Below are 14,453 nucleotides of genomic sequence, written 5' to 3' on the forward strand. Positions count from 1 at the left end.
AGTCTTACTGAGTTTTTTAATGTGCACACTTAAATCCATAAAATCCCCTCTGAGGACTGCCTTCACTGCATCCCATAGCTTTTGATATGTTGTATTTTGATTTTCATTTTGTTTTCAAAGATTTTTATTTCCTTCTTGTTTTCTTCAATGACCCATTCTTCATTCAATAATGTTCTTTTGTTTCTGTGAGTTCATGTGTTTTCTTGATAGGATCTGTACTTACCTGGGAAAAGAGTCTCTTTGAGCAATAATCTAGATTGTGCTGCTCTGTGGTTAGGCAGATGATGAATTTTCTTCATTAGCTTGCTCGGGAAGACCCAACCCCAGATGCTGGAGAGATGTCACATAAGCTTTACTTGGTTCTCTTACCACAGTCCTCTCCTAAGATCAGCTATAAAATGTAATCTTTTGTCTTTTCTACGCACCTGTGTCCCCACACCGGCTTCAGCTTCCTCGCAGTTGACGACACTTTAGTTTAGTCATACAGCTCCCACTTTCCCTGGTGTGGTCTCTCTGTCATTTATTTCCCCATCCTTGGTGCCTGTGAAGCTTTCTAAACCTGTTTACCCTCCACTATATGCCTGCACTGTGCTCCTTCCATACATATTTTCACAGAACACAATGATATATAAAGCCTTCCCAATTTCCCCCTGAACAGATTGATTCAGCAAACTTACTGATAAGATGGACTTTATCAACTAATGGAAGCAAGTCAAATATTACAGAGAATTTTCTGTTGAAAAGAAAATATATAACATGAAAGACAATATGTCCATATATGGAACCTCTGGGATTAAATTTCCAATGTAATTTCCTAAAACTATTATAAAGCAGTAAAATACTCATAAAAGGAGCTGGAGAGATGGCTCCGCGGTTTAAGAGCACTGTCTGCTCTACCAGAGGTCCTGAGTTCAATTCCCAGCAACCACATGGTGGCTCACAACCATCTATACTGGGATCTGATGCCCTTTTCTGGACTGCAGGTGACCTGCAGATATAGCTCTCATACATGTAAAATAAATAAATAAATCTTTTTTAAAAAAGACTCATAAAAGCACTTAGCTGACCAAATCACATTTTGGTCACATATGATATATGATATGTTGTGCATGCTTTCTCGTGTAAGATATGAGAATTAGCATTAGGAAAATTAAAGCCAGTAACCATGCCATTTTGGAGAAATTTCCATACAATCAGGTGTGTGTGTGTGTGTGTGTGTGTGTGTGTGTGTGTGTGTGTGTGTGTGTGTGTTTTGTATCTTTCTCAGAAAAAGGGTGTGACTAATAGTTTCCTAGAGAGTGTCAACTATTTCAAAATTAACTTTTATTTCAATAATTCCCCTTTCTTCTTACATCCTGTGTCTCAACTACCCAAGTTTTGCCACCTATTCCTGATAATCCAAGTATTACTCAAATTAATAGTGAAAAGAAAATAAATAAACCATTGAGATGTAATATGAATAAATTAATTTTAAAAAAAGAAAATAAATAAATAAATAATGTCTACATTCAATGTGGCCATACTGGAAAAGGAGGGAAAAAAATCCAATAACTTGCCAATCCATCTTCAGAATCCTAACACAGTGGCACAATTTAAAAAGAAGGCAAAGGGGGCACATAACTAAGCAGTCCAGGCAAGGAGGGCTCCCCTGCCCACCACTTGCACAGCCAAGGAGTCATCCCCTGCCCAACACAGGCACAGCCAAGGAGCGATCCCCTGTCCACCACAGTCACAGTCAAGGAGTGACCCCTGCCCACCACTGTCACAGTCAAGGAGTGACCCCTGCCCAACACAGGCACAGCCAAGGAGTGACCCCTGCCCAACACAGGCACAGCCAAGGAGAAATCCTTGTCCACCACAGTCACAGCCCCGTGTCTTTCCAGCAAGGTTAGTCTTCCTAGCAAAGCTATCAGATAAATTAAAAAGTCCCTCCTCTGGATGCCTCAGGGCTTTTTCTTTTCGAAGCAAGAACTTCTTAGGAGAAATTCTAATTTGTTGAGGACAACTGTAACAATAGCTTGAAAAACAAAGAGAGGAGGATAGTGTTTTAGAATTTATCAATTCCAGCTAGTCAGCCTAGCTACAGTTATGTAAAAGCATGTACATACACATGGTGATTCAAATGTTTTCTTAATTCCTAAAGTTTGATTGTAAAAGTAGGCTATTTCAGACAATGTAATAAATTACCAAGATTGAGTAGGTTTTGTAGGTCATGGCTATATAGTCATACCACCATTTTCAAATATGTACATATATGTGTGTATATATGTATAGATATATGCACATATATACACATAGTAAAATGTGTGTATATATGTGTATACATACAGTAAAATTTGATAAATGGTAATACAATTCAAGATTTAGAAAACTAAGACATAACTGCCCTCCTAAAAGTCCGTAATTTCTAGTTTCCATAAAAGGGGGATAGACATCAGATGTGGTAGTGTGCACCTTTACTCCCAAGACTCTGGGAGGCAGAGGCAACTGGATCTCTGTGAGTTCGAGACTACCCTGGTCAGGACAGCCAAGGCTATACAGAGAAACCCTGTCTCAAAAGGGGAGAGGTGAATATGTAACATATGGGATAATATCCTCAAAATCATTGGAAAGACACTAGCATTTGGGATATGATAACCAGTTATTCAAATAATTCTCAGCATTAGAAAACTGAAATCTGTCACCTGCCTCCCTTAGTAAGATGGAATATTTTAATGTCTGTGATAAAATAACATGTTACCCAATAAAAGCAGCAACACTACATCATGAACCATTCAAATTTGTTTATTTAAAGTAAGCTTCACTTACAACTTCTATTTTATATCTACTGTATGTTCTCTGAAATCAATCAGGACTATCTTGTTCTTTTGACACAGTCTGAAAGTTATGCTAATTTCCATTTCCAAACATGAAGACATATAGTAAATATGGTTTCACCAACAAATTCATATCCTTACTAAGGTGAGTTGTGGTCACTATTCTGATATCTATGATGAGTTATTCCTACCATGTCAAATAATGTCCCATAATTTATAAGCATTATTCTATGTATTCTACATATTCATTGGATGTGTCACCTACAGCAGTACTTCTCATATCCATTAAAATCTGAGGTATGAGTTTTGCTATACTCTTTATGTGTACATAATGTCTCCCAGTAGAACTACTTTGATCACACATACTGGACAGAGTTCCTTCCAAAGTCAAGGAACAGATAAGACTTCTACGAAGCTTGAATTCATTGATGAGGAGTGAGCATTCATTAAAAGCCTTGATACATTATTTATATTTGTAGTGCTCCTCAATACAAAATTTTCTGCTACCAATAAAGACATGAAGAAGAATTAACAAACTTGCAACGCATTTGAACTTGTAGGGTTTCTTTCATGCATGGTGTTTTACATTGTGTATGTATAGAACATTTATTAATTAGTCACATTTTTTTTCCATTTCCACTGTTTCTCACTAGTATGGGGTTTGAAGCTAAGAAGTGAACTATTATTAAAGGCCTTGCCATATTCCTTGAATGTCAAAGGTCTCAATTCCAGCATGAATTCGTTGATGCCGAATAAGGCTTGAGCTATTATTAAAGGCTTTATTACATTCTTTGCATGTATAAGGTTTCTCTCCAGTGTGAATTCTTTGATGTTTAATTAGGGCTGAATGATTATTAAATGCTTTTTCACATTCCTTGCATTTATAAGGTTTTTCTCCGGTATGAATTCTCTGGTGCTGAGTGAAGGTGGAGTAGATACTAAAAGCTTTGCCACACTCTTCACACGTATACGGTTTCTCACCAGTATGGATTCTCTGGTGCTTTCTCAGGTAGGAAGAACAGATAAATGCCTGGCCACACTCTGCACATTTGTAGGGTTTTTCACCAGTATGAATTCTTTGGTGTAGAATAAGACATGAAGATTTAGCAAAGGCTTTCCCACATTCGTTGCATGTGTACGGCTTCTCTCCAGTATGAAGTCTCTGATGATATTTAAAATATGAAGAGCACCTAAAGGCCTTGCCACATTCTTTGCATTTGTATGGTTTCTCGCCAGTGTGAATTCTTTGGTGTACGAGAAGGCTTGAGGAACTAACAAAGGCTTTGCCACAGTCTTTGCATGTGTAGGGCTTCTCTCCAGTATGAAATCTCTGATGATTCCTAAGGTAAGACGACGACCTAAAGGTTTTGTTGCATTCTTTGCACGTGTAGGATTTGCCCCCAGTATGAAATCTCTGATGATACTTAAGGTATGAAGAGCAGCTAAAGGTTTTACCACAATCTTTGCATTCGTACAGCTTCTCAATAGCATGAATCTTCTGGTGCTTATGTAGGTACGAAGAACAGATAAACGTCTGGCCACACTCTTCGCATTTATAAGGCTTCTCTCCACTATGGATCCTCCCATGTTGGTTAAGGTGTGAAGAACAGTTAAACGCCTTGCCACACTCTTTGCACTTGTAGGGTTTCTCTCCTGTATGAATTCTCTGGTGCTGAGAAAGTGATGAGCGGAAAATAAAAGCCTTGCCACAATCTGCACATTTGTAGGGCTTTTCTCCGGTATGAATTTTTTGGTGTCGAGAAAGGGCTGAGCAGTTATAAAAGGCCTTGCCACATTCTTCACACTTGTATGGTTTCTCTCCGCTGTGAATTCTTTGGTGTTGAGTGAGAGCTGAACAGTTATTAAAGGCTTTGCCACACTCCTCACATATGTAGCGCTTCTCACCGGTGTGAATTCTGTGGTGTTGGTTAAGGCTCGAGGAACAGTTAAAAGCCTTGCCACACTCCTTACATTTGTAGGGTTTCTTTCCAGTATGAATAATTCGGTGTTGTTTAAGATGGGAGGAACAGTTAAAAGCTTTGCCACACTCCTCACATTTGTAGGGTTTCTCTCCAGTATGAATTCTCTGGTGTTGAGAGAGAGATGTGGGAAAATTAAAGGTCTTGCCACAGTGTGCACACCTGTAGGGCCTTTCTCCAGTATGGATTCTTTGGTGTCGCGTACGGGCTGAGCAATTATTAAAGGCCTTGCCACATTCTTCACACTTGTATGGTCTCTCTCCAGTGTGAATTCTTTGGTGCTGAGTGAGAGCTGAGGAATTATTAAAAGCTTTGCCACACTCACATTTGTAGGGCTTCTCACCAGTGTGAATTCTGTGGTGTTGGTTAAGGCTGGAAGAACAAGTAAAAGCTTTGCCACACTCCTTACATTTGTAGGGTTTCTCTCCAGTATGGATTCTATGGTGTTTATACAGTGTTGAGCGAACATTAAAGGCCTTGCCACACTCATCACATTTGTAGAGTTTTTCACCAGGATGAGTGTTATGGTGTTGAATAAGAAGTGAGCTCCAGGGAAAGATTTGGCCACACTGTTTAAATTTAGAAGGCTTTATTCCTGTTGAGTAAAGTTGGAATGATCAGGAAGTGATTAACCATGTAGCTGTAAGCACAAAACTTATCTTTCATATAGATACTTATACCCATAGATACAGATATAAATGCAATTCACTCTCATGTAACAGTAAAGTACACACAAATCCATAACTGTATTCACTTTGTTAGTTATATATGAAACAACACAAACTTCTAGTGAGCAATGGAAAATTATTCAAAAATTTTAAAGTAAATACTCTAAAGCCAATAAAATCACTCTGTGGATGAAGACATCTGATTCCCAGGAATCCACATGTTGGAAGGAGCAAACTGAATCCTACAAGATGTCTTCCATCCTCCGTATGAACCAGAAGCTCTGAGCAAACACACACACACACACACACACACACACACACACACACATCCACACACACACACGTGCCTGCACATACACATATTTAAGAAATATGTAATATTTACAACAAGAATAACCCTTAAGGGAAGTATGCTAAATGAAATATACGTGTTATATATGATAGATATCTAATTAGAAATATATGAAAATTCTAAAATAGAAAACTGGGAGAGTATGAATTTGAATGGTGACTAGATAAGATGGACAAAAAATACACATTTATTTCCCTATGAATATGTTTTTTGTTTTGATAGCTAAACTATTTCTGAAAGATTTGAGACATTACAAATTGAATGGAACAATGCCCCACATATTTAAGACAGTAAATTTAATGTTATATGTTTTTTAACTCCAGTTTTAAAAAAACACTAAGTGCTATTGAATGATTTAAAAATTTTCAAGTGGGGCTGGAGAGATGGCTCAGAAGTTAAGAGCACTGGCTATTTTTCCAGAGGTCCTGAGTTCAATTCCCGAAACCACATGGTGGCTCATAGCCATCTATAATGAGATTTGGTGCCCTCTTCTGGCATGCAGTTGTACATACAGACACAACATTGCACACATAATAAAAAAATAATAATTTAAAATAAAATAAAAATGAAAATAAAAATTTTCAAGTTTATGTTTAAATCATAGAAGTGTCTGTAGAGGTAACATATTTATCAATAGTTTATGAAATTATAATTAACTTCTAGAAATACTCATTTTTCAGGATAAAAAACTTATTAAGTAACCAATGAAGAAAAATATACATAGCATGAATAGATAGAATTAATATTTTTTAAAGATTTATTTATCATATATATATAGTGTTCTATCCATCAAGTTTTTTACTAATAACCATACAAAAATTTAAAGAAAATCTTTAATATGCATATAATTTTACCACTTGTTAAAGATAAAAACAAATTTGTATACTACTGATACGTTTGAGTTTGTTAATTTTTACAAAATATAAAGTCTTTTATGGGGAATCAGACCAACCCAAGACTTTCTTAGAGACCCTAACAGAAGGACAACAGAGACTTTAGTTCTATGTACTTGTCAAGTAGTGAACTCGGCATGGCCTGTCAGACTTCCTCAGAGGAATCAAGTTGTGGTTTCTGGAGGGCCTGACTTTCCCCCCACTTCAACTCTCCGGGCTGTTGTTATCAGTTCTTAGGCAGCTGTGTCTGAGGGATTCCAAATGAAAGCATCAATTTTATTGGAACTAGTCACAAGGTTGGAAACCTTTTATTATCCTACATTGTTCTAAAGAGCCACTACTAAAAACTGCCACTCAATCACACTGTGTAGGTTGCATCTAAGGACATAACCAACAGATATGAGGGAGCTTGTGCAGTAAAACGTAGAAAACGGAATTGCAAATTCAGAAAAATTCTGAAAGAATATGGGTGAGCTACTAGAAGTACTCTTCTGCCTGTGCCCACATACCTACACTGACAATCAGTGTGTGGCAGAAAACATCGCAGAAATATAGTATAATAATAGTTCAGAGAAGCCTGATGAGATGCTTCTAATTACTGAGCCTGTAAATGTAATTGGGGAGACTTATTTGTGGTGACACTGTGCTAGAAAGGCTCGACAAACAGGTCATTAGTACTGTGAGTGCGTTTCTGAGGCACAGAAAGCAGTAAGTCCGTAATGATCTCGACCCTGACCTGCAAAAGGACACACTATAGTTACTGTGAATGCATTCAGACATCACTAGAGAGGAAGGACAGATTTAAGGAAATAAAAGACAATAAACATCTGTCAGAAAACGTCCTACTTTGAGTGATAATACATGCAGCATTCTAAAGCACTCCCCACAAAAGAGCCTCTAGCCCACCCAGTGTTTGATGTCTACCTTTCTGTGGCATCTCTGGACCTCTCACTGGTGTGCTCTGATCTATTCACTCGCACGTACCTGGGTATACAGCTGCTGTTGCTGGTCCCTTCACGTTCCCGGGCTCTTTACTCTGCTCGAGAAATGTGACCAAGTATGGCTTAGAGAAAGCAAGACCTGTTAGAAGGGAGGACAAAGGTGGTGATTGCATTTGCTCTCTAGGAATAACCTTCCCACGTCACTATTGTGTTTCTAAGGAAAGAGGAAATAGCACAAAAGATGGTGGAAATTTTATTTAAATGTATATCCGGATAGGTATATTCAATACGTGGAGCTTTACCTTAAGAAGGAAAAAATAAAGCTGATGAGTAATATACTTTCCTTTAAGATGTATTCTCATGCTTGGTGTCTATCAGCTTCTAAAATTCCAGTCCAAAACAACAAGGACTGTAATTAACTTCATCAGCTACACCCATAACCCCGCTAAGTGTTCCTTAAGAGCAGGAATCTGACTTTGAAAAAGAAGTTGGGAGGCTTCCCTTCTCCACTTTATGTAATAATTTGAGAATATTACTCAGTTCTTCTTTATAATATGGTATAAATATGAAGTAACTCCATCCAGACATGGGTTTTGAAGTTGGTAAGATTTTATTTTTTCAGTTATTACTTCAATTTCATTGTTTATTATAGATCTGCTTAAATTATTTATCTCACATTGCCTTAATTTTATTAGTACATATTATCCTGATGTCAAAACCAAATAAAGGCATAGAAAAGGAAAACAATGATAGCCCACTATATCTGGTGAACAGAGGTGCAAACTTTCTCAGTACTTGCAATACATAGCACAATGACCATCAACACCATCTGGACACCATCCCTGACATGCAGGGATAGCTCAACATGCATAAATCAATAAATACACTACATAAAATAATTTACTACACAATAAATTTACTACATAAATGGACTCAAAGGCAGAAATTACGTAAGTATCCCAATAGGGAGATCTATTTGCAGAGAATTTGACTCTCTATATAAGACTCCAAGGACTCCACGAGAAAACAAGTATAGCTGAAAAACACTTTCAACAAAATGGCAGCATACAAGCAAAGAAATATCAACAAAATCTTGTTATATACCAAAGACAAACATATTGAGAAAGAAATTCCCATCCACCAAAACTATCCCTGACCCAAAGGAAAACAAGAAACCTCAGAATAAATCTAACACAGAAAATAAAATACCTCTACAGTGAAAAGTTCAAATCATTAAAGAATAGAAACTGAAGGAAAAACAAAAAGAAAGAAACTGAAGAACATACTGGAAGATGGAAAGACTCCTCGTGCTTGTGGGTTGGTGGAAATAATGTTGTAAAATTGACCATCCTCCTAAAAGCAATCTATATATTCTGCACAATTCCAATAAAAATTCTAGTCCCATTTTTTCAAAGAAAAAAATTTAATCATAAAATTCATATAAAAGCACAAAAGAGCCTGAGTAGCCAACATACTACTGACCAAAAAGAACACTGTAGGAAAGGGAACCACACCTGAGTTCAAGTTCTACTATAGAGCCATAGTAATAACACAATTTGCACTGCCACAAATACAGACACACAGAGAGATGAAATAGACCAGTGTACCAAGATATAACTCCACCAAACTACAGCCCACTGATATTAGACAAGATTCCAAAACCTCACATTGAAAAAGGACTCTCCATAAATAGTACGGGAATAATTGGCTATTTACATGTATGAGAATGAAACTAAATAAAACCAACTCTACAATGGACTAAGGATAAATGGACATCTGTAACAACCCTTCTACAGCTCAGTAAACATCATGGAAGAGGGGCTGGAAAAAAATCTAAGGGCTGGAGGACTGGAGCGAGTACTGTTGAGAACTCTTCTAGGCAACGCGTGGCTATTGTACACATAAATTTAAAGCAGCAAAGATCCTTTGTACAAAACCTTCACCAGAGTCCGTCAGCATCCCATCATAGGCAGGGGAGGGGCTCGTAAAGCCACTGCACTCCCCCAGGAGCCGAAACTTGTTAATGGTTGTGAGGGGAAAGGAGACACACGCCTGTGTGGTCTGGCCCAAGGATAAGTAGCCATGCTTAAGGAAATATCCCCTACCCACTCTCAGGATGCCAAACCTTAACTAAACGTAGTGGACCAGAGGAAAAATAAGGAAGTACGCCAGGGATTTCATGAGTTGAAGAAATGGGTCTGTGGACAGAGTGTATATATGGAAACTTCTGAAATAATTGTCATAACACAAGAGTCTGAAGCTTATCGTTGGAAAGCACAAGCTCCCGTGAGCTATTCTACAAATGGAGGAAGCTACATGTTTACAGTGCATTAAGAATTTACTGTGGAAGTGATCCTCACCCAGGAACACAAGGTGGCTGTAAGTCTCCAACATCACATCCCTGTACAGATTCCACTGAGCGAGGTCCAAGCATTCACACTCCTCTGCAGAGAAATCAATGGCCACATCCCTGAAGGAGAGCAGTCCCTGAAATAAAGAGATATAAACAGCACATAGTAATTTAGGGAAGTAGTGTACCTTAATATCAATAGATAGCTAAATATGTGGTTGGAAATCTTTTTAAATTTTACACAAGATGAAAGAAGAGTACTATAGTGAATGAAATACTTTTACACAGTATCTTATACATTGTCCATCTTCAAGGAAAGAGAATGGCATATGTCCTAATGAACCCATGTGGATATTATATTTTATAATATAAAAATAGAATAACAGTATGTGTTTCATGTACTGTGAACTATGTGATGGGGGAACTGGCCTGGAGCAAAAGTGAGGTTGAGATGAGTCCAAACCCCCAAAAATCTCATCTTGAGACCAGCAGGAGTAAGGACCACTCCCTCCCTTTTCTGGGCCTGCGTGCCCTGATTCATGTAGTCTTGTGACCCCTACCTCCACCACCCTTGAGGTAGTGACATAGCCTGGTGACCAGGTTTCAGGTTTCCTCCTAAGGACATGTCCAGCTAATGCCTGGAATTCCTCTCCGTGCAAAGGAAGCATTTTCAGCACCTCAGCCCCAGCCAGTGATGGACACACCATGAAAACCCCTACCCATTCTTCCAAGGTTTATATAGCCCAGACACGCCCTCCCCTAATAAACAGAGCTGTAGCACTGAAGGGGCTGTATTGGAGAAGGCATGCCTCCCTATCCCACTCCACCCCACCCCATCCTCAGCACTCACTGCCAAACCAAGATCCTGCTGACCCAATCACCAGGCTAAGTTTCACTCCTTCAAGTCCAGCATCTGTAAATGTCAATGCCTGGATGTCCCAAGGGAAGAAGCAGGATGACAGTGAAACTAAGGCTAGACTGAAACATCACAGACCCGGATACACAGACTCTGAAGATGACTGTGGGGAGGCCCTGATCCCACGTGTTGATCTGGAGCAACATTGAAATCTCACCATCTCAGAGTACCCACCATGTCATCCACAACTCCAAACATTCAACTATGAAAACAGAGTGTAAAACTGAGGGGATACAAGGTCAGGGTTTACCTTTATGGAATCCGCATGCTCTCTGCATGTTGTGTTGATGAACCCACTGCGCAGTTAATGGACAGAAAGCTATAAGTTACTGAGTAGACGTGTTCCATATGTCGAAATGTGGAGGTTTGACTGAGAATGGCCCCTAAAGGTTCTTATGCCTGAATACCTAGTCCTGAGCTGGCGCTTGCACTATCTCTCTCTCCTCTCTCTCCTCTCTCTCTCTCTCTCTCTCTCTCTCTCTCTCTCTCTCTCTCTCTCCTCTCTCTCTCTCTCTCTCTCTCTCTCTCTCCCCTCTCCCCTCTCTCTCTCTCCTCTCTGTCTTTGTCTCTCTTTGTCTGTCTGTCTGTCAGTTTGGCTGTCTGCTTTGTGGTTGTGTCTCAAGATGTGATCTGTCAGCTAGTGCTCAGCACCATTCCTGCCTGCCTACTGCCACACTCCCTACTGTGATGGTCATGGACTCTAACCTTCTGAAACGTAAACTCCGAATAGACTCTCTCTTCACCAATCTGTCATGGTCATAGTGTCTTATCACAGCTATAGAAAAGTAACTAAGACCCAGACTCAGAGATAGCTGTGTTGAGTGAAACCGAAACACATGAGATTCAAGTTAGGCCAGGCATTCTGGCCCTAGCAACACATTCTTATCTCCATAGCTCACAAAGAACTGATGTCCACTTCCCTGAGACATACATGTTTCCTTTCATGTTTTGTGGTTTGGATTGGATTTTTTTTTCCTTTTTAGAGCACCATACAAAAATAATAGGCTTCATCACGGCGTCATCATATGCGTTCATTTTCCATAGTTTGCTTTTATTTTTAAAACTGAGCAGCTTCAGGTACTCAGCAAAGTTAAGCAGGAAGTACTTCTTGCTTCCATATACAAATCCACAGCTTATGCCGCTCACTCTTCTGCATATGTGATAGAGGGGCTGATTTGCTACAATGGGAAACCTATGTGTTGGCATGCACCACAGCCCTCCTGAGTAACCCTCTCCCTTCCAGCTGGTTCCCTTTCTCCTCCAGTTCATTACCAATTATTTCACATTACATAGACACATCCACTGTGTATGTGAGCCACATCTCCTTTGTCCTGTTAGTGGACCTCTCCTCTGGCCTCACTTAGTAGTCAGTGAAAATAATGCAGCCACAAACATGGAGCAGGGATGGGCAAACAGCTCTCAAGGATGCTGTCTTAAAATCCTTCAGGTATGTGAGAGACTGGTAGAGCTAGGTCATGTGATTATCCCGTTTTCAGCATTTTGAGGAACTTCCATACTGAATTCTGCCATGGCTGCACACGTTAACATAGCATCCAGCAGTGAAAAAGGACTCCCCTTTCCCACACAGCTTTGTGACCACCTGCTGCCATTCATATGTTCAACCATGCTCACTGGGGTGAGAGAGAATCTTAAAATAGTTTTAATCTGCATTTCTCTGATGTTTAACATGTTGAACCTTTTTTTTTTCCCAAGTATTTCTCATCCATTTGCATTTTTCCTTTTGAGAACTGGCTATTTATTGGACAATTTATTGATCAAATCTTTAGTTTTTGACTGCTTAATTTCTACATTACTTTTTATATATTCAATATTAGTATCCTGTCTGATGTGTCATTGGCAAAGATTTTTCTCATTCTGTAGACTGTCTCCTCACTCTAGTCAAGATATTTAATTTCATATAATCACAATTGTCTATTCAAAGGAATATTTCTTATTCTATTCTACATGTGAAATCCAGTTTTCCCCACAGTAGCTGTTAAAGACACTGGCTTTTTTTCCAATTTATGTTTCTGATAGCTTTGTCAAAAATTAAGTAGATTAAGTAACAGGTGTACTTCTGTGTCTTCTATCTTATTCAGTGTCTTGATCAATGATATTGAGCTGTGATGGAATATTTCAGAACTAATAGCAACAAATATTCAACCACCGCTGAGATTTACTTACAAATTAAAGCACACACATACATAAGCATCCCCAAATTTCCTTCCTATAGCTCAGATACTGTGCCCATCCTCAGTGGAATTCTTCCACTTCCTAAATGAATTAGAGAAGTAATTAGGTCCTGTCTTAACCAATAATTTATGGTTAACCGTCATCTGTTTCAATCTCATTCCCAGTTGCTGTGATAAAATAAATACCCAGACGACACCCCCCACAAAAACAAAACTCAGCATTCTAGGTTATAGTCCATCACTGCCAAGAAGTCAAGACAATAACAACTTAAGGCAGCTAGTCACATCCATAGTCAAGAAGGGAGAAAAAAGGAATGCGTACACACTTCCCAGTGCTCAGCTAGTTACACAACCCAAGACTCGGGGAATGGTAAGACTCACAGCAGGCTGGGTCTTCGCACATCAGTTAAGTAAGCAAGGCAATCCCCGAGGCCAATCTGATCTAGACAATCACCCAGTCGTTGAGAATCTCTTCCCAAGTGGCAGTAGGTTGTGTCAGGATTCCAATACACCAATAGCCCTCGCAGAAAATTCTGGAAGGTTATAAGCGCAGGAGGGCCCAGAAATTTTACTTCCTCTAGAGAGAGGCCAAGAACTTAACGAGACCAGCAGCCATCAAGCCGGTGTCAGCCAGTAAAAGCATACTTCCACACCTCAAGGAGACAGGCTCACAGCAGATGCACCCTGTGGAGGAGGGCAGTCGCTTCACCTTCCACCCTTCTGCACTCCTGGGCTACCAAGCCAACTGCCCTGGCCCAGAAATGCAGAAAAGAACATGCAAGCCGCATCCTAACAGAGTGGTCAATCCCAGCTCCCTCCCCCCACCACCTTCTCCCCAGCGCTAGGCAGCATCACAGTGGCCCAACCTAGATCAGCACAGCACCTCACTCACACTGCTTCTTTGGCCTCCCACCAACCCCAGGCCCGCACCTGTCCATCCCACAATGTCCCTCTGGCTGCGCTACATGCTGGACCAACCTCCATGTCGGAGATGCTACCAGAGCGCCAACAGGACCCGACTCTGGCCCAACTTTGGAGAAGCCAGCCAGATAACGGAGAGGCACAGGCACAGGAGAAATGCGGAAGTCCTTGTTTGTGATAGCGCAGGGGAGAGACTACATTTCCCACAACTCTGTGCGAGCGAGTTTCAGGAAGTCCTGGAGAGTGTTTGTGCAGGGGCAGGGGCAGGGGCGGGGGCGCGGGGAGCGGGGCGCTGTTTGCTGAAGGCTGTGCTCAGAAAGAAGACACGTCTGCCTGAGGACCAGTCACCTGGAGCCAGGCTGCTGCCTTTAAAATCTCAAGTTCTCAAAATGAGATGTTTGGATGTGAGTCGATGTTTATTAGGT

At 40.0% G+C, this 14,453-nt stretch overlaps 1 protein-coding gene across 1 annotated transcript; it reads right to left on the bottom strand.

Moving 5' to 3' along the window:
• Window positions 1-3,178: 3,178 nt before the first annotated feature.
• On the bottom strand, window positions 3,179-14,201 carry LOC127193806 (zinc finger protein 420-like). Its single transcript, XM_051151043.1, has 4 exons — window positions 14,086-14,201; window positions 10,010-10,136; window positions 7,693-7,788; window positions 3,179-5,390 (listed from the first exon to the last, which is right to left on the bottom strand). The coding sequence occupies exons 1-4, from the start codon at window positions 14,089-14,091 to the stop codon at window positions 3,502-3,504; spliced, it is 2,118 nt and encodes a 705-aa protein (XP_051007000.1). The 5' UTR covers window positions 14,092-14,201; the 3' UTR covers window positions 3,179-3,501.
• Window positions 14,202-14,453: the final 252 nt, after the last annotated feature.

This window comes from Acomys russatus, chromosome 9 (genome assembly GCF_903995435.1).
Source record: "Acomys russatus chromosome 9, mAcoRus1.1, whole genome shotgun sequence".
Lineage (NCBI taxonomy): Eukaryota > Metazoa > Chordata > Mammalia > Rodentia > Muridae > Acomys > Acomys russatus.

What these genes read in the sequence shown, in the direction of transcription:
- LOC127193806 (XM_051151043.1), bottom strand. An exon ending in CAGCCACCTTGTGTTCCTGG is followed by an intron (nt 7,789 to 10,009) that starts GTGAGGATCACT and finishes CCCTTCTAACAG; the next exon opens with GTCTTGCTTTCTCTAAGCCA. An exon ending in AACAGCAGCTGTATACCCAG is followed by an intron (nt 5,391 to 7,692) that starts GTACGTGCGAGT and finishes TTTACTCAACAG; the next exon opens with GAATAAAGCCTTCTAAATTT.